The sequence below is a fragment of the Budorcas taxicolor genome, chromosome 1 (genome assembly GCF_023091745.1).
Source record: "Budorcas taxicolor isolate Tak-1 chromosome 1, Takin1.1, whole genome shotgun sequence".
NCBI classification, from domain to species: Eukaryota; Metazoa; Chordata; class Mammalia; order Artiodactyla; family Bovidae; genus Budorcas; species Budorcas taxicolor.
Genome location: NC_068910.1, coordinates 9125047 through 9150892, shown reverse-complemented (window position 1 = coordinate 9150892; position 25846 = coordinate 9125047). Strand labels below are relative to the sequence as shown.

Genomic DNA, 25846 nt, shown 5'->3' with positions numbered 1-25846 from the left:
TGTGTCTTGGGTGGGTGGGCGGGTGAGTGTGCCTGTGTGGGGTGTGCTTCTGGGTATGTGTCTCTGGCTTGTATGTACAGGCGGTGGGTGCATGCATCCCGGTGTGTGCTCACACCCATGTGTTTGGGTGTTGGTGTGTGCATGCAGGGTGGGTGGTGTGTATACTTCTTGGTGTGTCCGAACATGAGTGTGCTCATGTGTTGGTGGCAACCTGGGGCAAGGCTTGGCCTGGGCCTGTGAGCAGGGCATGTACCTGGGCACCCTGAGAGGGCAGAGTTTGGGCAGAGGGCAAGGATGGGAGATGCTGAGGGCGGGCTGTAGGGGAGAATAGGACCACAGTGGGGGCCAGACTGGGCCCACCAGCCACGCAGCTCCTCCATAGCTGCCCTTTCCCAGGCTCCGAGGATGCCTGGTTCCGCTGCCCTCCCCCTCCATGGGCTCCGAGGAGGCGTCCCCTGTGGAATGTGTTTGGTGGCCGAGGGCCAGGCTGGGCCCAGCTCCACTAGCAGACTGGGCAGTGGGGAGGGGTACCTTTCTGCTGCCTCCATGGTGGGGGGCCCACGTGCCTACTGCCCAGCCCCCAGCTCCATGCTCTGCTCTCTCCCCGGCTAGGTGGCTCCCGCTCGGGGCATGCCGTTGTCTCCTGATCCAACCGGCCCTGCCAGGTGAGCCTGGCCTCACACCCGAGTGTGGGACTCCCACCTCTACTCGGGACTCTCCAAGCTGGGGTCCAGCCGTTTAGGCCCTGTCCATGGCAGCCTTGACCCCTCATCTCTCTGGTCTGTTGGTTCTCTGCTTATCACCCTTCTGGATTCCTAGCCTGAAAGGCCCTTCACCCACTTCTTGCCCTGCCCTAACATGCAGGTGGCCCATGGGATCTCGCCCTCTCGTTTCCTGCCATGCAGAGGGGCGTTCTGGGTCCCTTCCCATCCCCTGGCTCTCCTGCCCCTTCCAGGCCCTGGTCCCAAGGAGCAGGATGTTTCCTGCATCTCTGCCTCTCTAGCTCCTCACCCTTGGACCCTGTGTTGACAATAGGCAGTCTAGGTCAGGGGTGGGGGTTGCCGGTCTCCTAAGAGAGTGATACTTACAGAAAACAGGCAGTGTTGACGTTTCCAGGACAGCGTCTGCTGAGCCCTTGTGAGTGTGCGGTCCTGTGGTCCTCGTAAGCGCGGTGCCATCTCAGCCTGGCCCTCGCTGGGTTGGGAGGGGCATCTTGCCAGTGTCACAGCCCTGTTTCCCACCAGTGGGCCCACGGGGCTCAGGGGGCCGCCCGAGCCCTGCTCACGCTCTCTGTCTCCCTGCCAGGTGACCATGCCTGCCCTCGGCCTAGCCCTCCTCCAGGCGCTCTGGGCCGGGTGGGTCCTCGCCCTCCAGCCCCCGCCACCGACGGCTTTCACCCCCAACGGTACGCGTTTGCAGCACCTGGCTCGAGACCCCACCTCAGGCACCCTCTACCTCGGAGCCACCAACTTCTTGTTCCAGCTGAGCCCCGAACTGCAGCTGGAGGCCACCGTGTCCACTGGCCCTGTGCTGGACAGCAGGGACTGTCTGCCTCCCGTGATGCCGGATGAGTGTCCCCAGGCGCAGCCCACCAGCAACCTGAACCAGCTGCTCCTGGTGAGCCCGGGGGCCCTGGTGGTGTGCGGCAGCGTGCACCAGGGGGTCTGTGAGCAGAGGCGCCTGGGGCAGCTCGGGCAGCTGCTGCTGCGGCCGGAACGGCCCGGGGACACCCAGTATGTGGCTGCCAATGACCCCACCGTCAGCACGGTGGGACTGGTGGCTCAGGGCCCGTCTGGGGAGCCCCTCCTGTTTGTGGGGCGAGGCTACACCAGCCGAGGTGTAGGGGGCGGCATCCCGCCCATCACCACCCGGGCCTTACAGCCCCCGGACCCCCAGGCCGCCTTCTCTTACGAGGAGACGGCCAAGCTCGCTGTGGGCCGCCTCTCGGAGTACAGCCATCACTTTGTGAGCGCCTTCGCGCGTGGGGCCAGTGCCTACTTCCTGTTCCTTCGGCGGGACCTGCAGGCTCAGTCGCGAGCCTTCCGCGCCTACGTGTCTCGCGTGTGCCTCCGGGATCAGCACTACTACTCCTACGTGGAGCTGCCCCTGGCCTGTCAGGGGGGCCGCTACGGGCTCATCCAGGCTGCGGCCGTGGCCGCGTCTGCAGAGGTGGCCCAGGGCGAGGTGCTCTTCGTGGCCTTTTCCTCTGCGGCTCCCCCGACCGTGGGCCGGCCCCCATCGGCAGCTGCCGGGATGACTGGAGCATCAGCACTCTGTGCCTTCCCCCTGGATGAGGTGGATCGCCTTGCTAATCGCACCCGCGATGCCTGCTACACCCGGGAGGGCCGCGCGGAGGACGGGGCGGAGGTGGCCTACATCGAGTACGATGTCAACTCTGACTGTGCTCAGCTGCCTGTGGTAAGTCCTGGCGCTGGCCAGCCCTTCCCTGTCTCTGAGGCCACTGGGGAGGCATTTACTGGTCAGGTCAGCGGATGTTAAGTGATTCCTTTGTGTCTGGGTGATGGAGGGATATCTTATAGTAAGAGTGGCATACAGGGGGAACAGAGAGCCGACTGTGCAGGGCTGTGCTTGGATCTGGCACCGAAGGGATGGCATTTGTGTAAGTGGACTGAGAGGGTGTTTGAGGGTCTAGGGTGCAGGGCACGGACCCAGAATGTGGCGAGGTTGGACTCTATTGTTTAAAGTTTCTTGAGAGGCCAGTGAGGTTCAGGCTTGTTGAGACTTGTTTGGCTCTCGTCTCAGGATGGGCGAACACTTCCCAGATGGCATTAGTGGTAAAGAATCCGCCTGCCAATGCAGGAGACATAAGAGATGCAGGGTCAATCCTTGGGTGGGGAAGATGTCCTGGAGGAGGTATGGCAACCCACTCCAGTATTCTTGCCTGGGAAGTCCCATGGACAGAGGAGCCTGGTGGACTACAGTCCATGGGGTAGCAAAGAGATGGACCTGACCGAAGCGACTTAGCATGCATGCAGGTTGGATGAAAAGGGTAGAAGCTGCATATAGGGAGACTGACTCAGTGAGAGGTGGGAGGGGACCCAGGTTAGTGGACATGGAGAGAAGGATTCAGGCTGGAAGAAGTTTTGGAAGAATGGTCCAGGGGAAGGCTTGTGCATGAACTGGAGGAAGCGGCTCCCAGGCCAGGGATGGGAGAAAGGGGGGCCCCCAGACATGTGGGGATCACAGGAGGTGATGGAGCTGCTATAGACTGTGGAAGGAAGCCACTGAGGCAGGACCAGGGATGTGGCTACGGGAGAGCCAAGGACTGGCAGAGATGCTGGGAGAGGGGATGGGGTTGTTTAGGGAGGATGGAGGGGATCTGGGGAGGGCTTAACTTGGGCTTCTGGCTGTCTGCAGGACACTCTGGATGCGTATCCCTGTGGCTCAGACCACACACCCAGCCCCATGGCCAGCCGTGTCCCCCTGGAAGCCACGCCGGTTCTGGAGTGGCCGGGGGTCCAGCTAACAGCCGTGGCGATCACCGTGGAAGATGGACACACCATTGCCTTCCTGGGCGACAGTCAAGGGCAGCTGCATAGGGTGAGTCCACAGGAGGTACTGGGCCCTGCCTCAGATCTGGAAGGGATGGGCTGCTGGGGACCCAGCCTGGGCAGAGCTATGCCTGGGACCCCCTGGGGCTGCGATGTGAGATCTACTATGTATCTCTGGCCCCAGGCTGGGGGAGATGACCTGTGTTCCTCTTTCTGGGGCCGAATGGCGTTTACCCGTGATACCCCTACTCCCACCCTGGGGCTGGGTGGTAATGACCTGTACTGCCTAGGAGGAGATTCTACCTGTAAATTGCTTTACTGGGGCAAGCAGGGTGGGCCTTGGGCCTCAGGCCCTGTGGTCTCTGATCTCAGGCCTACTTGGGCCCAGGGAGCGATGGCCATCCGTACTCCACCCAGATCGTCCAGCAGGGGTCTGCAGTGAGCAGAGACCTCATCTTTGATGGGGCCTTCAAGCACCTGTATGTCATGACCCAGAGCACGGTGAGTGCCAGGCATCAGCCAGGGAGGGCGTGGCTGCTGGGAGGGCCCTTGAGGGAACCGGGGCCCCGTACGTGGGTGAGCTGCTGGCACTTGGGTCGCTGGCCTCAAGTCTTCTTTGCTGCTGTAGCTTCTCAAGGTTCCCGTGGCCTCCTGTGCTCAGCACCTGGACTGTGTGTCCTGCCTGGCTCACAGGGACCCATACTGTGGATGGTGTGTGCTCCTTGGCAGGTCAGTGCCCCTCCCCATCATCCCCACCCCACCCCCAGCCTCCTGCTTGCAATGCTCCTACCCACTTGCCCTGTCTCTGGGGTTCCCAGTCCTTGGCCCTTGACTCTCCACCTTTGACCCCTGGATGTGCCAGTCTCATCCTCCACCCTGACTTGCCAGGCATGTCATGGCCCCTTTGAGGATCTTGCCCAGGTCCCTAGGATTGCATGTATCCCTGCCCCGTGAACTGCCAGTGGCCCCCCGAGGGTCACAGGTGGACACTGGTCCTTCTCGTCCAGGTGCAGTCGCCATTCCGAGTGCTCTCGGGGCCGAGGCTCAGAGCGGTGGCTGTGGAGCTTCCATCCTGAGCTGGGATGTCTGCGCGTGGCAGCACTGAGTCCTGCCAACATCAGCCGTGAGGAGAGGAGGGAGGTGAAGACCAGAGCAGGCGGGGCCCTGTTACTAACCCAGGCTGGGAAGGGTGCCTGTGACTCCTGGGGGCTGGTGGCCGCAGGTGCCTGCCCACAGCAGGCGCCTGTACGCGGAGCCTGATCTGCTGCCCGGGGGCTCCAATGGTGTTCCGGCCTTTCTTGGCAGGTTTTCTTGTCGGTACCTGACCTGCCCCGACTGTGGCCAGGGGAGTCTTACTCCTGCCACTTTGGGGAATCCCAGAGTCCCGCCCTGCTGACCAATTCTGGGGTGATGTGCCCCTCCCCGGACCCTAGCGAGGCCCCAGAGCTGCCAAGAGGAGCCGGTGGGTGAGAGAAGGAGCCCCGCCATCTTCCCATTTTGCTCCAAGGGGTGTGATGGGGAGATGAGGTGTGAATGCAGGCAAAGGACACCAAAGCGGTACCTTTCTCTGCATTCTCCATCTGCTCCCGGGTCCCCTCAAGTCCCTCTTTCCTACCCTGTGGACTGTGTTCCTGACCTTTGGAGTGCTGATCCCAAACCCGGTGTGGTCTTGGGATCCGTGTGCCCCTCCCCTGTTCTCAGCCCAGCCCCTCCCCTCTCTGCAGACCATGTGTCCGTGAGCATGGAGCTCAGGTTTGGTGCCGTCATGATTGCCAAGGCTGCCCTCTCCTTCTACGACTGCGTGGCCGTCACCTTGCTCCGCCCGTCGGCGCCGTGAGTTCCTCCCCCCGACCCCCGGTGCTCCCCCGACCCCGGGCTGCCCTGTGGTGCCCCCACGCCCCCATGAGTGTGCTTTGTGCAGGTGCCAGGCCTGCGTGAGCAGCCACTGGGGGTGTAACTGGTGTGTCTGGCAGCACCTCTGCACTCACAAGGCCTCGTGTGATGCCGGGCCCATGGTGGTCGGCCGACAGGTGAGCCCGTCACCTTGCTGGGTCCAGGGGGGAGGGCAGGGCGGGGCACGGGGGTGCCCCTCGTGAGGGCTTCTCTGGTGGCCTGGGCCTGTGTGTCTGCCTGCCTCCGTGCTCCGTTACGAGCCCCTGAACTGCCATGTGGGACCCGCTCCCCGGAGAATGGCTGTCAGCATCCCACCTGTTTCGGGAGAGGCCGTTAGCGGCTGAGAGGCAGGAGAGGTCTGGGCCTTGCGGCCCGCCTCGGCACACGCCCCCAGAGCCTGCCCCCGCCCCCTCCCATCCCCTCTGGAGAATTAATGGGCTGTTTTTGTCTCTCTTCTCCTTGGTCTCCTTTCCTTTTAACGTACCCTTTGCCTGCCTGCCGCCTGCTCCCGCGCCTGCCTGCTGAGTGGCCCTTCCTGTCCCTTCCTGTCCCTCTCTGCCTCCCCCTCCAGAGCCCGCTTCTCTCCCCGGCCCCTCCTGCCCGAGATGCACCCACATCCTTCCCACCCACAGCCCCCCAGGCCATGGTCACTCCCACCCCTGACACCCTGCCTGTGGACACTCCTTCCGTAGCCTCCAATGTCCCCCCTGGGGCCAGGCCTTCCCCGTTCAGCCCCTGGGGCCCATGGGCAAGAACTGGCCCCACCCCTGCCTCGGCTCCAACAGAGTTTCCTCTCCCTGGGGACCCTCCTCCTCCCCCGTCCAGCCCCCAGAGCACGCTTGGACCCGCCGTGCTCACTCCCACGGCCTTAGGACCCGTGGCCATCCCCGAGGACCAGCCAGCCTCGCACCCACTACCCTCCGAGGCAGCAGCCCTGGCCCCCGCCCCCGTGGAGCCTGGCCCCGAGGTGCCCCCCTCGGCGGGTCCCCGGGACCACCCCCCCGGCTCTGCCCCTGCCACCACTTTCCCAGGGGCCGCTGGCTCCACGAAGCCCGCTCTGGACTGGCTCATGAGAGAAGGCGGCGAGCTGCCCGAGGCGGACGAGTGGACGGGGGGTGATACGCCCGCCTTGTCCACTTCCAGCCTCCTCTCAGGTGATGGAGACTCCGCTGAGCACGAGGGCCCTCCCGCCCCGCTCATCCTCCTGTCCAGCTTGGACTACCAGTACGACACCCCTGGGCTCGGGGAGCTGGTGAGACCCGGCCCAGGAAGGGGGCCTCAAGGGAGGGGATGGGGGCCCACCTCATGATTCTGCCGGCGAGGGATGGGGCGGAGGGTGGGGTGCGCCGCCCAGCACTGACCCAGGCCCCCTGGGGTTCTGCCTGGGGAGGGGGTGCTGTGATGGTGGGTGGGTGCCATAGACTGCCGTGTGCTTGGGGCCGCAGGAGGAAGTGACCTGGGGGGCAGCCTCCTGCCCTTGTGTGGAGAGCGTGCAGGGCTCCAGCCTGATGCCCGTCCACGTGCGGCGAGAAGTGCGACTGCTGGGCCGGAACCTGCGCCTCTTCCAGGTGCGTGTGGCCCGTGTGGGGGTGTCACCGTGGCCTCCTGTGTGTGTGTGTGTGTGTCTGTGTGTGAGTTACTCAGTCGTGGCCGACTCTTTGCAACGCCCTGGACTTCAACCCTCCACCCTCCTTTGTCCATGGAATTTCCCAGGCGAGAATACTGGAGTGGGTTGCCATTTCCTTCTCCAGGGGATCTTCCCACCCAGGGATTGAACCTAGGTCTATGGCATTGCAGTCAGATCCTTTTCTTTTTTTCTGGAAAGGTTTACTGTGCACGGAGGGGAAAGTTTCAGTCCTTCTTGGCTGCCGCTTTCCTCATGGTGGCTGGGACGTTGCTCAGCTCCTCTCTTCATCTTAGCATGGATGCGAGTCCCCACCCTTTTCTTGATCAACTTAAGGGCCCCCTTGTCCTTGGAGACCGTGAGCAGCTCTCTGGCCCACCATTCATAAGGGGCGAAACCGCACGCCTCGCAGGTTGTGTTCCGCACGAACTTGGTGTGTTTGGTGAGGTGCCTGCGGTGGCGGCAACATGCCTCGGCTTGCTCGTGTCCTTGGCCACCTTGTGGCCCTTGTTGAGGCCCACGGCTCCGGGGAGTACAGAGCCTCGGCTTGCTCACGTCCGTGGCCCTTGTGGCCCTTGTGGCCCTTGTTGAGGCTCACGGCCCCGGGGAGTGCAGAGCCTTGGCTTGCTCGCATCCGTGGCCGCATTGCAGCCCTTGTTGAGGCCCACGGCCCTGGGGAGCACAGAGCCTCGGCTGTTGTTCTTCAGTGGCTGTCGTGGCGGGAGTGCAGGCAGATTCTTTACTGTCTGAGCCAGCAGAGGAGGAAGCAGTGGCCTCCTTGGCTGTCCGTGAACCTGACACAAGTCCCGGGGAGGAAGGGAAAGCGTGACCTCAGGTCTCGATCCCAGCCCAGGGACCGTGCTGGGGCCCCGTGGGGCTCACCAGGCCCGGCTCCTGAGGCTGCCCCCACCGCCGTGTCCTCTGCCCCCAGGACAGCCCAGGAGACCACGAATGTGTGATGGAGCTGGAGGGCCGGGAGGTGGTGGTTGAGGCCCGGGTTGAGTGTGAGCCGCCTCCAGATACCCGGTGCCACGTCACGTGCCGGCCGCACCAGGTACACCCCCGAGTCCTGGGTACTGGCTGCAGGCAGGCCGCAGGTTGGCTACCGAGCTCGCTGGCTGCACCACGCTCAGCCCAGCCCACTCTCTGACCATGTGACCCTGAGGGAGTCCTGGTACCCCAGCTCTGACCTCTGACCCTGTCCCCCAGGGGCTGTTCTGACCCTGTGCCCCAGGGTGTCCTGTATCCCAGCTCTGACCTCTGACCCTGTGCTCCGAGGGTTCTTCTCTGACCTCTGACCCTGTGCCCAGGGGTTCTCCTCTGACTTCTGACCCTGTGCCCCAGGGGTTCTGCTCTGACCCTGTGCCCCCAAGGGATCCTGTACCTCAGCTATGACCTCTGACCCTGTGCTCCGGGGATTCTTCTCTGACCCTGTGCCCAGGGGTCCTATTCTGACCTCTGACCCTGTGCTCCAGGGGTTCTGCTCTAACCCTGTGCCCCAGGGGATCCTGTACCTCAGCTCTGACCTCTGACCCTGTGCCCCGGGCGATCCTGTACCCCAGCTTTGACCTCTGACCCTGTGCCCCAGGGGTTCTGCACTGACCCTGTGCCCCAGGGGATCCTGTACCTCAGCTCTGACCCTGTGCTCCGAGGGTTCTTCTCTGGCATCTGACCCTGTGCCCGGGGGTCCTACTCTGACCTCTGACCCTGTGCACTGTGGGTTCTGCTCTGACCCTGTGCCCCGGGGGATCCTGTACCTCAGCTCTGACCCTGTGTCCCAGGGAGTTCTGTACCCCAGCTCTGACCTCTGACCCTGTGCCCCAGGGGTTCTGCTCTGACCCTGTGCCCCAGGGGATCCTGTACCCCACCTATGACTTCCGGCTTCATGTTCCCACAAAGGGAACAGACACTTTGGTCCTTTCTCTGGCTACCCTCTCCCCAGGCCCAGTGGCTCCCCTAACCCCAGGCTCTGACCCCACTCCTGTTTCTCTAGCTCAGCTACGAGGCTCTGCAGCCAGAGCTCCGTGTGGGGCTGTTCTTGCGCCGGGCCGGCCGTCTGCGTGTGGACAGCGTGGATGGGCTACACGGTGAGCCACTTGGGGCTGCGGGGACTGGCTGAAGGCAACAGGGCTGTTCCCGGCCTGCTTGTCACTCTCATCTCTCCACCCCGCAGTGGTGCTTTATGACTGTTCTGTGGGCCACGAGGACTGCAGCCGCTGCCAAACCGCCCTGCCCCAGTACAGCTGCGTGTGGTGCAAGGGGGAGCGTCCCCAGTGCATGGCCCTGGAGGCCTGCGGTGAGGCTGAGGCTGTGGTCACCCAGTGCCCAGCACCCGTCATCCACTCGGTGAGTTGAAGTACTGGCGCATCCCTTGGAGGGGGTGGGGCTGCTGTGGGTTCATGGGGCGGAGAGGTGGAAGAGGCTGGGCTGTCTCTCCAGGCTGCCAGGGGTCACCAGGTGAGTGGAGGTGACCAGTCCCTGTCCCGGAACAGGTGGAGCCACTGACTGGGCCTGTAGATGGTGGCACCCGGGTCACCATCAGGGGCTCCAACCTGGGCCAGCACGTGCAGGACGTGCAGGACACGGTCAGAGTGGCTGGAGTGCCCTGTGCTGTGGATGCCCAGGAGTATGAGGTGTCCAGCAGGTGAGCGGGCTGCATTGGGAGGAGCAAGGGACACCCCATGGGCTAGGCAGCTGGCTTTTCGGCTGAGCGCCATGCACCCGCGGCTCGTCTGCGCGCCCCTCTCCCTGCTTCCCTTGGCTCTGGTCATAGCATCTTAGGGCTGGAGTTGTTGTGGAGGCCTTGGCTTGGTGCACGAAGCTGCAGTTTCCTGGCCTACAGCCCAGTCCCTGCCCAGAGCTTACAGGTGGCTCTGCTTCCCGGCTCAGCCTCGGTGTGCTTAGCTAGCTTTCCAAGTGACTATGGATGTAGCTGTGGCAACAGGCACCTTGGATCCCAGACAGCTGTGCTCTGGGGCTGACCTTCCCGCCCTCTGGCACTTCTTCCCCAAGCACTGCCCCTGGCGGGCTCCTCAATGGGAAGGTTGACTTGTGACACACGTGCTGAGCGTCAGGCTCCGGGACCCCTGCCACCTTCCCGGAGCTTGTGGCTTACAGGCTGATAGTTACAGGGTCCCAGAAGCACACACAGAACGAGGCCAAGGAGACATCTCTAAGCCGCAGGTCCTCAACCCACTGGATGTCAGGGTTACCTGGCGAGTGGGTCCAAAACCTGCAGGACAGATCCTCAGACCACCTCCCCCACTTCCTGCAGAGGTCTGCATCTGTAGGCCCCGTGGTCTGATTTGCAACAACATTTTCCTAGAGCTTGTCCTAGCCACTGGAACGTACTAAATGTACTATGACTAACAGCTTGGGGTGACTGTTAATGATCCTAGAACCATAAGACTAAAGTAATTTCTGAACTGACATACAAAGTGATCAAAATGCATTCCAACGGAAGCCTCTCCAGGGGAGTTTACACTTCGGTGGTTCTCTTCCCTGGGGGTGTTTGCAGTGACCGTGACGATGTCAGAGTCCAGCCACTGCAGGCTTCACATTCTGGAGAGTGATTGGCCCCGAGCTTCTGTTTCCTGGCTGAGAACTAACACTTTCCCTTCACGTCCAACCCCAGACCTGACTAGAGGCATTCAAAAGTTTTTCTGGGGGGAGTCGAGTTTATATCACCTTGGTGTTTTTTTTTAAAATATATGTATATATATACACACATACATACAGGCTTCCCTAGTGACTCAGATGGTAAAGAATCTGTCTGCAATGCTGGAATTGTGGGTTTGGTCCCTGGGTTGGGAAGATCCCTGGAGGAGGTCATGGCAACCCACTCCAGTATTCTTGCCTAGAGAATTCCATAGTCAGAGGAGCCTGGTGAGCTGCAGTCCATGGGGTCACAAAGATTTGGACATGACTGAGTGCTAACACACACACACACGTACACAGACACACACACACGCACATTTATTTAGCTGCGTTGGGAATCTTTCATTGTGGTGCATGAACTCACGGACTGTTGTAGTTGCGGTGCATGGGTTTAGTTGCTCTGAGACTTGTGAGATCTCAGTTCCCCAACCAGGGATCGAACCGGCATCCCCTCCATTGCAAGGCAGATTCTTTACCTCTAGACCACCGGGGAAGTCCCAAGGTATCACCACCTTGTAACTGGTGCTGTGTGCCATGGTGAAAGTCACCAGTCAGGTCCGCTCAACTCTCAGCTCACCCCTGCCCCCAGCATTACAGGGTCCCTTGGTAAATCTGTGCCCCACGGAGAGAGAAATTCTTCTCGTCAGTGGAGGTCTGGGGTTGGACTTGAAGGATCGAACCACGAATATTAATTCTTAGATGGCAGAGCCTCCTGGCAAGCTGTTAAGGAATTCATTCCAAAGCAAGACAATCTGTCAGTATCGGGAGCAGGGAGACCACCTGATGTAGTGGGCCAGGGAGGGGGCGGCCGGGTCTGTTTGAGGGGTCCTCAGTGTGGCCCAGCACCTCAGCTTGTCCTGTGCCCACAGCCTCGTGTGTATCACCGGGGCCAGCAGGGAGGAGGTGGCAGGCGCCGTGACGGTGGAGGTACCAGGAAGAGGACGCGGCGTTTCAGAGCATGACTTTGCCTACCAGGTGCCTGGCTGCCCGGTCCCCACCCCCTCATGCGGCTCCTTCCAGCCCCCTGGTTCACCTTTGGGGCTCCCCACCCCAGGGCCTTCCGATCTACGTCTGGCTCCCTCTGCCTCCCTGTTTCTGGCCTCAGGCCTGACTGTTTCTCCCTTTCCCCTTCCCACAGGACCCCAAGGTGCAGTCCGTCTTCCCAGCCCGAGGCCCCAGAGCTGGGGGTACAAGCCTCACCCTGCACGGCTCCAAGCTTCTGACCGGGCGGCTGGAGGACATCCGAGTGGTGGTGGGCGACCAGCCTTGTCACCTGTGAGGGCTGCTTCCTCATCCTGCAACCATCCTTGTGCCCCGGGGAGAAGATGGAGGGGGTGGCCCGCTGGGGAGAAGAGAAAGTGGGATGGGGACTGAGTCAGGAAGCAGCCAGCCCCTCCTGATGCGGGGTTGCCGGGGGGCAGGGCTGGTGGCCTGCAGCTTCCAGGGTCACCCGTGGAGACGGCAGTCAGCACCGAAGGGGAGTGAGCTGAGGCCCGAGCGGGTCTGTGTCCTGCAATGCCCCTCCCCGCTCCAATGCCCCCTTTGGCCCGGCCCTCCTCCTACTGCTCCGTCCCTTCCCCAGGCTGCTGGGGCAGCAGGCTGAGCAGCTGCAATGCGAGACCAGCCCACACCCCACGCCTGCCACGCTCCCCGTGGCTGTGTGGTTTGGGGCCGCCGAGCGGAGGCTTCAGCACAGCCAGTTCGAGTACACGTCGGACCCCAATGTCACATCTGCCAGTCCCACCAAGAGCTTCCTCAGGTGCTGGGCCAAGGGCACGGCTGCGTAGCACATGGCAGCGAGGTCTTTGCGGCTCCAGTCCATGGGGCTTTGTAGGGCTCTGGTAGGGGCTTCAACGCCCACGGTGCTGGTGGGGAGAGGGGTCGTGGGGCTTTGGGTATGTTGTTCAGTCACTCAGTTGTGTCTGACTCTGCGACCCCATGGACTGCAGCATGCCAGGCTTCCCTGTTCCTCACCATCTCTCAGAGCTTGCTCGAACTCATGTCCCCTGAGTTGGTGATGCCATCTAACCATCTGGTCCTTGGTCACCCCCTTCTTTGGGTTTGGGTTGGGGCTGACCTAACACTGGGGCCTGGGCTGCGCCTGAGGTTCCCATGAGCCACAAGTGGTTCCCGGGCTGTGTTTTCAGTGGAGGCCGTGAGATCCGGGTCTGTGGCCAGAATTTAGATGTGGTACAGACACCAAGAATCCGCGTGACCGTGGCCACGAGCGCATCAAGGCCGGGCCAGGGGCTTGAGCGGAGGCGCCGCGTGGTCCCAGAGACAGCGTGCTCCCCCGGCGTGTCCTGTGGTGGCCTTCATGTAAGACCCCCATGGGCATCTCCTGCCAGCACTGGGCTCGCCGTCACCCAGCTCAGCCCTGGACGGCCGTGGGGGGCGGGCATCAGTGGAGGCTGTGGCCCCCCGTTGCTGCCCCCCCATGTGTGCTCTCAGCAGTCCCTCCCCGTCTTCCCTCCCTCTGCCCTAGTTTGAGGAGCCTTGCCACGTGAACTCTTCCCAGCTCATCACGTGCCGCACGCCGGCCCTCCCAGGCCTGCCCGAAGACCCCTGGGTCCGTGTGGAATTTATCCTTGACAATCTGGTCTTTGACTTTGCGACCCTGAACCCCACGCCCTTCTCCTATGAGCCCGACCCCACCCTGCAGCCCCTCAACCCCGAAGACCCCAGCGTACCGTTCCGGCACAAGCCTGGGAGTGTGCTCTCTGTGGAGGTACTGCTTCAGATGGGACTGGGTGGGGCCCCAACACCCTTCACTTTGCTGGGCAGTAATGCTGTGTACGGCGGAGACAGCATGACAGCCGAGCAGGGGCCGGGGCACAGACCCGGCGGCTGCTGAGGGGGCTGGTGGTGGGGTGCCTGGATTGGGTCCCATGGCCTGGGCCCTGACACGCTCTGTGGCAGGTATCTGAATAACAATATGTAAATGGATTGGCGCACGCTGTGGTGGTCAGGTGCACAGCAGGTGCCTGGGCTAATTGCCACTTGGCAGCCTGTCTCATGCAGACACGTACTTGGCGCGTGTTCTGACACATGCGGTAGGTGGGACCCTGAAAGGCCATAGGTAGATAGCCCATCATCACCCACCCAGTGAGCCAGCAGACACCACAGGGGCTCTGCTTCTTGTGAGGTCCCTGGGCAGGATTTGGCCCCAGCTTTATGTTCTCCAGACTTTAAATGTTTGTTTGTTTGTTTGCCTGTGCTGGGTCTTCGATGCTGCATGGGATTTCTCTGGTTGCAGCAGTTGGGGGCTAACTCTCTAGCTGGAGTGCGCGGGCTTCTCATTGCGGCGGCTTGTCTTGTTGCACGATTCTGGGTCTCGTGGGTTCAGAAGTTGTGGCACATGGGCTTAGCTGCTCCACGGCATGGGGAGTCTTTCCAGACCAGGGATTGAATTCATGTCCCCTGCACTGGCAGGTGGATTCCTCTTTTTTCCCCCCCCCCCACAGATCATTGCATCCTTTTTTAAAAACATTATTTATGTTTATTTATTTTTCAAAAGTCTTTATTAATTTATTTGACTGTACTTGGTCTCAGTTGCGGCGTGGCAGGATCTTCCGTCTTCGTCTCAGCATTCAGGTTCTTTAGCTGCGACATGTGAATTCTTAGTTGTGGCATGTGGGATCTAGTTCCCCGATCAGGGATGGAACCTGGGCCCCTGGCATTGGGAGCACGGAGTCTCAGCCACTGGACCACCAGGAAGTCCCTATATTCATTTTTGATTGTGCTGGGTCTTCTTTATTCTGTGCAAGCTCCCCCCAGTTGCAGAAAGTGGGGGCCACTCTTTGTGGTTGCGGGGCTTGGGCCTCTCATCACAAGCTCCCCCCACGCCTGTTGCATGGCACGTGGGGCACAGGGGTTCAGTAGCTGTGGTCCACGGGCTTTAGTTGCTCCTCGGCATGTGGAATCTTCCCGGACTGGGGATTAAACCCATGTCTCCTGCATTGGCAGGTGGGTTCCCATCCTCTGGACCACCAGGCAAGTCCTATTCTCCAGACTTTTAGCTCTGGAAAAGTTTAAGACTTTTCCAGGAAAAGGAAGGAGGATAGGGAGGGGCAGAAAAGGTCAGGAGGCAGCTTGGGAAACATCATGGGGTTGTCACCCCGTGTGCAGGGCAAGAAGGGCCGAGACACCATGAACCCTGCTCCTGCGGGTGGGGCTCAGGACCGTCCTTCCCGGGTTTGGGGAGATAAGATCTGAGTGACCATCAGCTCCTCCCTTTAGGGAAGAGTTCTGAGTGATCGATCGGTGACCCCGTGTTCCAGGGGGAGAATCTGGACCTCGCGATTTCCAAGGAGGAGGTGGTGGCCCTGATCGGGGACGGCCCGTGCGTGGTGAAGACGCTGACCCGGCACCACCTGTACTGCGAACCTCCCATGGAGCAGCCCCTCCCCCGGCACCATGCCCTCCGGGAGGTGCCCGACGCCTTGCCCGAGTTCACGGTCAGCGGGCAAAGCACTGGGCTGGGGCGGGCCCTGGGTGTGCGCTGAACTCGCGCTCACAAGGGGCTCCCCTTGCAGGTGCAGATGGGGAACCTTCGTTTCTCCCTGGGCCACGTGCAGTACGATGGCGAGAGCCCCGTGGCTTTTCCCCTGGCAGCCCAGGTGGGCTTGGGGGTGGGCACCTCTCTCCTGGCTCTGGGTGTCATCATCATCGTCCTTATGTACAGGTGAGTATAGCCAGGTGTGGCTGGTCTGGGCAGGTGATAGGGTTGTTGGATTGGGAAGGGGCACACTAGACCACCGGTCGGCAAACGCCTCCTAGAAAGGGCAGGAGACTATTCTGGGCTTTGTGGGCCAGGCGGTCTCAGCAGCAGTGGCTCAGCTCTGCCATTCCAGCCCCGCAATAGCTACAGACAGTGTACAAACACACAGGTATGGCTGTGTTCAACAAATCTTTATTTACAAAAGCCGGCCAGGGGCCAGACTTGGCCCTGTTACAGTTTACTGATCCCAGGCTAGGCTGGGTCACGGGTGGGAGTGACTTGCCTAGGATGGGACAGGTTAAATTATTCTAGACCCTGGCTTGCTGGGCATGGCTGGGTTAGACTGGGGTGGGCCCGGGCCTGGTGGGACCCTGCAAGGGCTCAGGCCTCCCCTGGCCTTCCCTGCCTTGACCTTGGTGCTGAGCAGGAGGAAGAGCAAGCAGGCTCTGAGGGACTATAAGAAAGTGCAGATCCAACTGGAGAACCTGGAGAGCAGTGTGCGGGACCGTTGCAAGAAGGAGTTCACAGGTGAGGCTGCCCAGGCCCCACGCCCCAGGGCTCCGCACCCAGCCTGCTCCCGTCTCCTGGGATCTGTGCCCACACCTGCCTCTTCTGCTTCGCAGACCTGATGACCGAGATGACCGACCTCACCAGTGACCTTCTGGGCAGCGGCATCCCCTTCCTCGACTACAAGGTGTATGCCGAGAGGGTCTTCTTCCCTGGGCACCAGGAGTCGCCCTTGCACCGGGACCTGGGCGTGCCTGAGAGCAGGCGCCCCACCGTGGAGCAGGGGCTGGGGCAGCTGTCCAACCTGCTCAACAGCAAGCTCTTCTTGACCAAGGTGCCAGCTCCTCTGGCCTCTCCATCCCGACCCTCTAGGGGTGGGGAGGGAGCCCCCGAGCCCTCCGGCCCACCCCTTCTCAGTCCCTCTGTTTCTGAATCTGCCCTCCCTGCCCACCCGTTGTCCCCTCTCCCTGGCGCCAGTTCATCCACACCCTGGAGAGCCAGCGCACCTTCTCAGCCCGGGACCGCGCCTACGTGGCGTCTCTGCTCACCGTGGCGCTGCATGGAAAGCTGGAGTATTTCACCGACATCCTGCGCACCCTGCTCAGTGACCTGGTGGCCCAGTATGTGGCCAAGAATCCCAAGTTGATGCTGCGCAGGTCTGTGTGTCCGCCGGCAGCCACGAGGCCGGGTGGCTGGGGACAGCGGGAGCGAAGACCTAAGTCAGGCCCTCCAGGTCTGGGGTCTGCCAAATAGACAGCCCTGCGCGCCCCCCACCTGCTGACTGTCCTCCCCTCCTCCTTGTCATTCCAGGACAGAGACCGTAGTGGAGAAGCTGCTCACCAATTGGATGTCCATCTGCCTGTACACTTTTGTGAGGGTGAGCGAGGCAGAGGCAAATGAGGCTCCCCTCCGGGGAGGGTCGGGACTTTGACCCGCACAGCTTCTTGCCCTGCATGCCCCTGCCCAGCACGTCCTGAGTCACCTTTAGTCTTTTGTGGCCTGTCCCTTCCGCATGCTTGTCACCCTCCCTGGGAGCCCTAACTGCCTGCTGCTTCCCTAGGACGCAGTGGGGGAGCCTTTGTACATGCTTTTCCGTGGAATTAAGCATCAAGTGGACAAAGGGCCAGTAGACAGTGTGACCGGCAAAGCCAAATACACCCTGAATGACAACCGCCTGCTCCGAGAGGATGTGGAGTACCGGCCCCTGGTGAGAGAGAGAGAGTGTGGGTGTGTTTGTACATGCACGCGCATGCGCACGCATGCCTGCTGGTGAGTCAGTCTCCATGAGGGTGAGCAGGTGATTCTCTGCATCTGATTGGAGCCAGCCTAACTTCCGGCTGGCGGGCTACAGGATAGAGGCTTGAGGGCCAGGCCTTGAAGATCCGAGGCTCAGAGGTTCCCCAGGTTTGGAATGGAGTCAGGGTACCCACAGCCAGGGTCTAGGGAGCAGCCAGCCCAGGTCCTTGCTGTGTCGGGGCCTGAGTGTCTGCCTGACCCATGTCTTATCCAGGGGTGCGGTTGAGCCCACCCGGCTGGGAGTCACCCTGGCAGACCTGCACATCCTTTCTCTCTGGGTTTGCTTTCCCCTTGGTGCCCTGTGTGGAGTTCTTTTGGGGAAAATCCCGCTCAGACTCCGCCTACCTGCTCCTCTGGCCAGCTGCAGGGACTCCACTTCTTACGCAGGTGTTCTTAGGTTTTCTTAGCTTCCTTGGCCTGACCGGTGGAGCCAAGGAGCCTGGGGATCTGAGTGCAGAGGGCCTGGTGCTCTCCCATTTTTTTCTGCCATTCACCCAACAGCCACTAGCGCACTGGGCATGGGGTGGAGGGCGCCGCTGTCCATGGGGAGGCAGGCAGGTGAAGAGACACGAGTGGGTGACTGTGTGGTGCCTGGAGGTCAGAGGCAGTGGCTTCTTCACGGGTTGTCCCCGTCCTTGGCCTTGACATCTTGGTTGTCCCGTGTGTGCCGTGAGCCCTGACTGCCCCCACGTGTCGTGCACAGACCTTGAATGCGCTGCTGGCTGTGGGGCATGGAGCGGGAGAAGCCCAGGGTGTGCCCGTGAAGGTCCTGGACTGTGACACCATCTCCCAGGCCAAGGAGAAAATGCTGGATCAGCTTTATAAAGGAGTGCCCCTTGCCCAGCGGCCAGATCCCCGCACCCTGGATGTTGGTGAGGGTGGAGGGGAAGGGCGGTCTGGGTACCCCGAGGCGAGGGCTGGCCCTAGACCAGCTCTGCTGGGTCATCTTATCACCAAGGGGCAGGGGGAGGCGGGTGGACTCTACAGCATCTCTGCAGGGATGACCTGGCGCCTGGTAGGGGCCCCTGTTTCTGCTCTTCCAAGAAGTTGGATGAGGTTGCTCCTCATGGAGGGGCCAGTGCCTCTGGCAAAAGGGGACAGCCCCCGCTGCAGGAAGGGTGTCCTGAAAGCGCTGGACTGAGCCCGCCTTGTCCCTGCAGAGTGGCGGTCTGGGGTGGCCGGGCATCTCATTCTTTCCGACGAGGATGTGACATCTGAGATCCAGGGTCTGTGGCGGCGCCTGAACACTTTGCAGCATTATAAGGTGGGAGGGGCGGGAGCTGAGCGGGGCGGGGGGCGCGGGGGGCGGGCTGGCAGAGGGGTCACCGACCGTGGTCAGCAGGTCCCCGACGGAGCAACTGTGGCCCTCGTGCCCTGCCTCACCAAGCATGTCCTCCGGGAAAGCCAGGATTACGTGCCAGGAGAGAGTGAGTACCTATCCCCCTGCCCCCCTCCCCCCATCACAGTCCTCTGCCCTTGGTTTGCCCGGTGTCCAGTGATGGGAGAAGGTCCTCTGGATCTCAGGGTGGGCTTCCCTTCCACCTGAGGCGGGGCTGGGGCCCCCACACTGCTGGGTGTTGGCAGGACCCCGGGGGCCTAGGGCAGCGGGTGCTGACAAGGGGTGACAAGCTGTAAGGTCTTGGCACAGGGACCCCGATGCTGGAGGATGTGGACGAGGGGGGCATCCGGCCCTGGCACCTGGTGAAGCCCAGCGAGGAGCCGGAGCCCCCCAGGCCTCGGAGGGGCAGCCTTCGGGGCGGGGAGCGGGAGCGGGCCAAGGCCATCCCGGAGATCTACCTGACACGGCTGCTATCCATGAAGGTGGCACTCGGGCAGGGATGGGACAGGCAGTGGGATGGGGGTGGGGCGTGCGGGGCTCACGTGGTGTCACGAGGCGGCTGAGGCCGGGCCGGGCCGAGGTCCCCTGCTGACCGCACCTCCTGTGCACCCGCCCACCCCTCCCACAGGGGACCCTGCAGAAGTTCGTGGATGACCTGTTCCAGGTGATTCTCAGCACCAGCCGCCCGGTGCCACTCGCCATAAAGTACTTCTTCGACCTGCTGGACGAGCAGGCCCAGCAGCACGGCATCTCGGACCAGGACACCGTCCACATCTGGAAGACCAACAGGTGGGGGTGGGGCGGGCCGAGTGGGCCTGCTCAGTATGGGGCCCCGCCTGCCTCCCGCATGCTGCTCATCGGCCACTCCCATCCCTCCATCCCACCCCTTGCAGCTTGCCCCTGAGGTTCTGGATCAACATAATCAAAAACCCACAGTTCGTGTTTGACGTGCAGACATCTGACAATATGGACGCGGTGCTCCTGGTCATCGCCCAGACCTTCATGGACGCCTGCACCCTGGCTGACCACAAGTTGGGCCGGGTGAGCCAGTCGGGGTGGGCCGGGAGGGTGTGGGCGGTGGGTGGGGCGGCCTGGCCAGGGGTGGACTGTGCTGTGTGCACTCGGAAATTCCCGGCTTTCTGGAGGATGTCAGGGAGGAGGATATGGGCGGCCTTTGACCTCGGCCCCGGGCCGGGCTTTGTCCCTGGGCTCCCTGGGAGGTGGCTGAGCCCCAGCCTTGTGATGTAACAAGGGCCGGGGCCACGTGTGCCAATTCACAACGTCAAGACAAGGCAGCAGGTGCTGGTGAGTGTGGCTGGAGGCCAGGGCCACTTGGCAAGGGCTCACCCTGAGGGTGATGGGGAGCCACTGAGGTCCTGGGGACAGGGGTGGGAGGTCAGACCCCTGGTGGTCGCCAGCGGATGGACTGGAGCCTGGTGTCCAGAGCAGAAGCTCTGCTGTCCCTGGGACAAGCAGTGGCCGTGTTCAAGCTGGAACAAAAGGGTACGGGGCAGGCAGGAGCTGTGGGTTGGATGTGGGGGATGAGGAAAAGGGAGGGGTGTCTTCTGACCCCCGAGCCTCTGGCTGTTGTGAGCTGAGACTTGGAGGAGGGGCCGCCAGGCGGTCTCTAGGCAGAGGCTTGGATTCTGTAAATGCCGAGCATCTCCAGGCTGCCTGGGGGGCTGGATTCCAAAGGCAGCAGAGGAGGTTTCCACCAGCCAGGGCAGTACAAGGGGGAGAGTCCGGGGAGGGCCAGGCGAGCAGGGATGTGCGGATAGGGGAGCGGGAAGCACGGAGGGGAAGCTGACCTGGTGGCACAGAGGGTGCAGGTCAGTTGTCACAGGGGTCAGAACCCAGAGAGTCCGAGACTGATACCGGGTCCCCACTGGGACTGCACAGGTACCCAGCGGGGAGGACCCTCGTGGCTCCTCAGGCCTGTGATCGGGCTCTGCTTAGCCTGGTCCGCTGGGCCGCAGTTGGCCTGGGACCTCTGAGAGCTCTGTGCCTAGCCCTGTGTGAAGAAACGAGATGGAAGGCTCCAATCCATAGAGCTGTCTGTTGGGAGCCATTTTTTGGTCTGTGAACTCCCATCACTCTGCCCATGATGAGCTGAGACCCACAGGGCCACACCGGGACCCAGGGGTCCCCTCCAGGGTGTGTGCTCTCTGGTGTCCGGGTTCTGATGTCTGATCTTCACACAGCCCCCGCTTCCTGGCAGTACTGCAGGTGCCTCCTGGGTGAGTCAGGAATAGGGCAAACCAGGATGCCGAGGGCGCCTCTGCAGAGAGCGGCTGAGAAGCAGGCATCTGGTCTCAGACCCTGGCTCTCGGCGGGCAGTGCAGTCTCGCCCCACCCTCCCCGCAGCTGTAGGATGAGGCAGCAGGTCCCGAGAGCGGAAGTGCTGTCTGCAGCCACCGGGACAGGACTGGGACTGGAGCCCAGTGCGGTGGTAGAGGATGTGTCTGGTCCTGTTAGACTGTGGGCCCTGATTGGAGAGAGACCTGCTTCAAAGCCCAGCTCAGCCATGCGCGAGTGAGATGGTCTGGGGCAATGTAGCTGAATTTCCGGGTTAGTCTCCTGAGCTTTAAGGTGAGTTCGTGGAGAATGGACAGCACGTGGAGTAGCAGTGTTAGGGCTCCACGCGGCTCGCCAGCTCCCTCCCGGGTCTGGGTGGAGGCACGTGGAGCTGAGAGAAGACCTTAGAGAGAGGGGGGGAGAAGTTCAAGGTGACGACGGCGGAGGTGGGGCAGTGGGGAGGGGTGACCAACCATCCGGCTTGCCTGGGACTGAGGAGGTTTCCTGTCATTCAGGACTTAGTTTTCTTTTGATTTGTGTTCACTGTATTTATTTGTTTTCGGCTGTGCTGGGTCTTCCTCGCCGTGCGGGCTTTTCCCTAGTTGCAGTGAGTGGGGTGCAGGGTGGGGGCCTCTCAGAGCGGTGGCTTCTCTGGGTGTGGAGCACGGGCTCTAGGGCGCCTGGCTTCAGAGTTGCAGCACGTGATCTCAGTAGCTGGGGCTCCTGGGCTCTCGAGCACAGGCTCAGGAGTGGTGGCGCAGGGGCTTCGTTGCCCCGAGGCCTGTGGCATCTTCCCGGATCAGGGATGGAACCCACGTCTCCTGCATTGGCAGGCCAGAGTCCTTACCACTGAGCCACCAGGGAAGGCTGAGGACTGAGTTTTAAAACTGAAGCAGTGCTGGGGACGGTGGGACAGCTGGTCACCCTAACAGGGCCCTCATCCTTCCTTTGCTTTTGCTGCTCGCCTGCTGGCACCCAGGACTCCCCCATCAACAAACTTCTGTATGCCCGCGATATTCCCCGGTACAAACGGATGGTGGAAAGGTACGAGGGGAAGGAGTTGGGTCTGGAAGATAACCAGTGGATGGATGGGTGGGTGTTTACAGCGGAGGCCCCCGGGGTGGGCCTGGTGGGGTGAGGAAGGGTTTGTTTCCCTAGTGACTTTTGGACCCATAATCTCTGGTAGGTACTATGCAGACATCAGACAGACCATCCCCGCCAGTGATCAAGAAATGAACTCCATCCTGGCCGAGCTGTCTCGGGTACGGCCCTCCTTCTGCTCCTTGGGTTGGGCACAGGCCTTCTGCCCCAAGGGTCCTGCCTGCTTCACACTGCTCCTTTACAGGGAAGTCCTGGGGCCTCCGAAGAGTGTTCCCGCTGCCTCTGTAAAATACCAGGGCTCCCAGCATCTCATCAGAGAGCAGCAGGGTCTTGTCCCGGCAGCTACCACCTGACCGGACTCAGCTGGGTGTTAAGATGTTTGCAGCCCTTCAGGGTTTGTGACCACGGTTCCCAGGCAGCGAGGAGGCGGGGGTTGAACCCCAGGACCGTCTGGCCCAGCCTGTCCACATCCTACTGCTCTGCTTCGTGGGCAGTGTAGACCTGCCTCCGCCTACTCCTAAAAGAGCCCCCAAACACACACTCCGGGGAACTTATGAACGATGTTAAATCTGAAACCGAGATGATGAAGATCACAACCACGGAGCAGATAGCAGCTACAGTTGGGCGTGTCGCTGTGGGTGGGGTGCTTCGGTTCCCTCTCACTGCACTCGTAGAAGAGCTCTACAAGTTAGGAGACCTCGACTCCATCGTCCTGGAGAGGAGGCTGAGGCTCAGAGAGGTCCCCAGGGAGGGGCCCGGGTGTGACTTGAGGGGACAGGCTCGAGTGAGATCGGAGCAGAGCAGGGCTGGGTCACAGGCTGTGAGCAGTGTCCATCCTGCTGGGCTCTGCGGTCCCCTGGGGTGACAGAGGGTCCCAGCTGGAGCCTGGAGAGGGAGAGAGGCAGGGCCCCAGTGGAGACCCCAGGGCCTGGGAAACTGCAGAGCTGGGGTCTCTCCACCCAGGAGGCCCTTTTTGGCTCTATACTGTGCCCAGCTGAGCCTGGCAGCCCCTCATCAAGAGAGGGGCTCCGCTTCCCCGATACCAGGCTCTGCTCCTTCCTCTGCCTCCCGAACCCTCTCCCCCACTCCCCGTCCCTGGGGTCCTGGGCTTCCTCTAGGGGCCGGCAGCATCCCTTAGCTCTAAAACCTCTTGTCTCTTCTCCTCCTAGAACTACTCCGGAGACCTGGGGGCTCGAGTGGCCCTGCATGAGCTCTACAAGTATATCAACAAATACTATGACCAGGTGAGCAGAACCTGGGCGTGGTCAGAATGACGTGAGCGGGTGACTGGCTCCGTGTCTCTCCCAGGCACAGAGTGGTGGGCTCGGGCAGTGTTTGTTCTTGCCGTGCGCTTCCTGGTATCCGTGTGACTCTTACCTGCTACCACCCTCCCCATCCAGGGCCCTTGGCAGGGCTCCTGGGCCTGGTGGCGGGGGTGGCGGGGGGTCCAGCAGGGCCTGGAGATGGCGTGCAGGACGTGCTGGGTGCCACGTTGGCCCCAGCCGTGCGGTGATGGAGTCACTCCCTCTCCCTGACTCCCCCATGACTATAAAATGAGTTCACATACCCTCCAAGGTTGAAAAATCCAACTGATGGACCACTCACTTAGTTCAGGCTTCCTTGGTGACTCAGACAGTAAAGAATCTGGCTGCAATGCAGGAGACCTGGGTTCGATCCCTGGGTTGGGAAGATCCCTTGGAGAAGGGAATGGCTCCAGCATTCTTGCTGGAGAATCCCATGGACAGAGGAGCCTGGCGGGCTACAGTCCATGGGGTCGCAAAAAGTTGGACATGACAGAGACCAGAACTGATGGACTTGTTCTCGCTCAGACCCCTACCTGAGGCCTCACGTGGCCGTGTGCAGTGTAGGCCATCTCTGTGGGCATGGGCCTGGCTGGGCTGCAGGTACAGACAGAGAAGAGGGTCCAGATGTAGGGTCTGGGGCAGGTGAGGGCACGATGGAGCCAGTGAGGGGGCTTTGGGGGGATTCTGGGCTAGGCCTCAGGATCAGAGCGTCCATCAGTCTGCTGACGGATGCAGCGGCCTGCTGAGTGCCCGCTGGAATCATTTGCCCGGATGTCTGCGTGGCACCAGGGATGTGGCCATTGCTGTTGAGAGACGAGGACCTGCCTCCTGGCCCAGGCCTCGAGTAGAGACAGGCAGTGAGCAAAGGTGTGGGGTGCAAGCGTTACTTCCAGGTGCCGCGGCCTTGTGTGGGAGAGACGGGCCTGTGTCACGCTCCCCCCGTGGAGGCGTGGCCAGCAAGCCCTCCTGTCCCTGCCCCCGCACCGTCCGTGTTTGGTCAGTAGCTGTCTCCCCTCCAACGAGCCCACGACACCAGGCATCGTATCTGTCATCACATCCCTGGGTCTCCGCTCCTTGCCCTACACCTGGCACGTGGGAACTCAGATTTGCTTGTTGGCTGGTGGATGCGGAGCCAGGATGGGTGGAGCTGGGCTTCCAGCGGGCCTTGTGGGGAGAAGACCAGCATGGTGGGCAAGGCTGGCCTCCACTGAAAAAGATTTTGCCAGGGGAGGTGATGCTCCTCGGCACCGAGTGCCCGGTCCTGAGTCAGGCACTCCATTGCCCACCTTAGGAGTCCTTAAAACCCCACAGCCACTCTTCTGTCATCTTCCCTTCCCTCTCTCCAGCCGGGCCCTGAGGAAGTGAGTGAGGCAGCCCACAGGGTTTCTCGGGCCCCTACCCTCAACTGCTGGCAGCAGCTGAGGAGGCCGCCTCCCCCTGTCGAGCTGGTCTCTGCGTTTCAGATCATCACTGCCCTGGAGGAGGATGGCACGGCCCAGAAGATGCAGCTGGGCTATCGGCTCCAGCAGATCGCGGCGGCTGTGGAAAACAAGGTCACAGATCTGTAGGCTCTGGGAGAGCACGGGCCGGCCGTGCCCCAGCCCCACCTGGACAGCCCCGCCTGGACAGCCCCGGGACTGCGTGGGAGAGACCGCCTTCTTAGATCCCGTAGTGCCTGAGCAGCAGAGTTAGTGGAAGGTGCCTCCCGGGCTCCTGGTGGCTCTGGCCCCGGCCCCGCTGGACTCACTTCGCAGGCCGGGGGCCTTGAGGCTGGCGGCCTGGTGCCCGGTGTGCCGCCCGTGCCCGGCGGCCCTGTGGGCTGTTGCCTTGTGACGTCAGTCTGCAGGGAGCCGGGGACTAAGGGCTTCCGGGGCCGGGCCGGAAGGGCCTCCAGCCCCTGGAGAGACTGGACTGTTGTGAGCGCTGGGCTCCGTTCCAGGGAGATCCAGAGAGAAAGGAGGAGAGGCCCCACTTCCCGTCCCACCCTCCTGCTCCATCAGCCCTGACCTCGTCAGCCACCTCCGGCCTTGTTGCTGCTGCCACGATCCTCGGTCAGAGAGATGAATGCCTTTCGAGGCCACTGCCAACTCACCCCTCAGCAGGGCTGGCTGCCTCAGGGCCACCCTGCCACCGAGGCTGCCAGGAGTGAGGGGTGTCTGCTGCAGGGGGTCCTGCAGGAGAATGGGGGCCCCACTCACCCGGTTCTTCATTAAAGGATAACACACTGTCTGGTGTCTGAGATGTGGGCTCGGCCCAGCCTCCCTTTGTTGGACAGTGGCGCCCGTGCCTGGCAGGAACCAGGGGGAGGTGGGGTCTGCAGCCTCTGGGCCCATGGAAGGCTCTGGAATACAGGGCGGGCTGGGCTTTCCTTGACTCCTGGGCCGGGCTTGCTGGGGTCAAAGCTACTGTGAAGGAAGTGAGATCCCACCCAGGATGGGGCTGGGGAGGGGGGTCCTGAAGTCCAAGGTGGAGGGGTCTTGGGCTCTTGACGCAGACCTGCCTTGTCTGCAGTCTGGATGTTTACACTTCTCCGTGCCTGTTGGTTTGTTTTGAAAGGAACTGGGAAAGGATGGCATCAATGTCATGAACTCCAGGCGG

The 25846-nt window shown here is 61.9% G+C and overlaps 1 protein-coding gene across 6 annotated transcripts; it reads left to right on the top strand.

The window, feature by feature from the left end:
- Window positions 1-114: 114 nt before the first annotated feature.
- On the top strand, window positions 115-25469 carry PLXNB1 (plexin B1). Of its 6 annotated transcripts, none has more exons than XR_008201004.1 (37): window positions 115-665; window positions 1306-2418; window positions 3379-3561; window positions 3885-4013; window positions 4141-4241; window positions 4520-4652; window positions 4818-4974; window positions 5237-5345; window positions 5434-5542; window positions 5977-6657; window positions 6851-6973; window positions 7961-8083; window positions 9023-9116; window positions 9203-9375; window positions 9522-9673; window positions 11556-11661; window positions 11825-11961; window positions 12269-12445; window positions 12834-13005; window positions 13172-13414; window positions 14967-15143; window positions 15222-15370; window positions 15834-15934; window positions 16030-16247; window positions 16391-16569; window positions 16724-16790; window positions 16974-17120; window positions 17913-18081; window positions 18370-18473; window positions 18552-18636; window positions 18846-19030; window positions 19177-19337; window positions 19503-19589; window positions 21823-21887; window positions 22030-22105; window positions 23114-23188; window positions 24712-24752. XR_008201004.1 is itself a non-coding variant. In XM_052657194.1 (37 exons), exons 2-37 carry the CDS (start codon window positions 1312-1314, stop codon window positions 24814-24816), a joined length of 6312 nt encoding a protein of 2103 aa, XP_052513154.1. In that variant the 5' UTR covers window positions 115-665; window positions 1306-1311; the 3' UTR covers window positions 24817-25469. The 6 variants fall into 6 exon arrangements, 4 of the variants coding, with proteins under 4 accessions (XP_052513154.1, XP_052513073.1, XP_052512992.1 ...); XR_008201002.1 differs by having other exon boundaries at window positions 19485-19589; XM_052657194.1 differs by having other exon boundaries at window positions 15222-15262; window positions 19442-19589; window positions 24712-25469.
- Window positions 25470-25846: the final 377 nt, after the last annotated feature.

Coding starts and splice junctions, on each gene's coding strand:
- PLXNB1 (XM_052657032.1), top strand. CDS start 1,312: ATGCCTGCCCTCGGCCTAGCCCTCCTCCAGGCGCTCTGGGCCGGGTGG. Junction 11,962..12,268: donor GGCGACCAGCCTTGTCACCT/GTGAGGGCTGCT, acceptor TCCCTTCCCCAG/GCTGCTGGGGCAGCAGGCTG. Junction 16,248..16,390: donor GCAAGCTCTTCTTGACCAAG/GTGCCAGCTCCT, acceptor CCCTGGCGCCAG/TTCATCCACACCCTGGAGAG.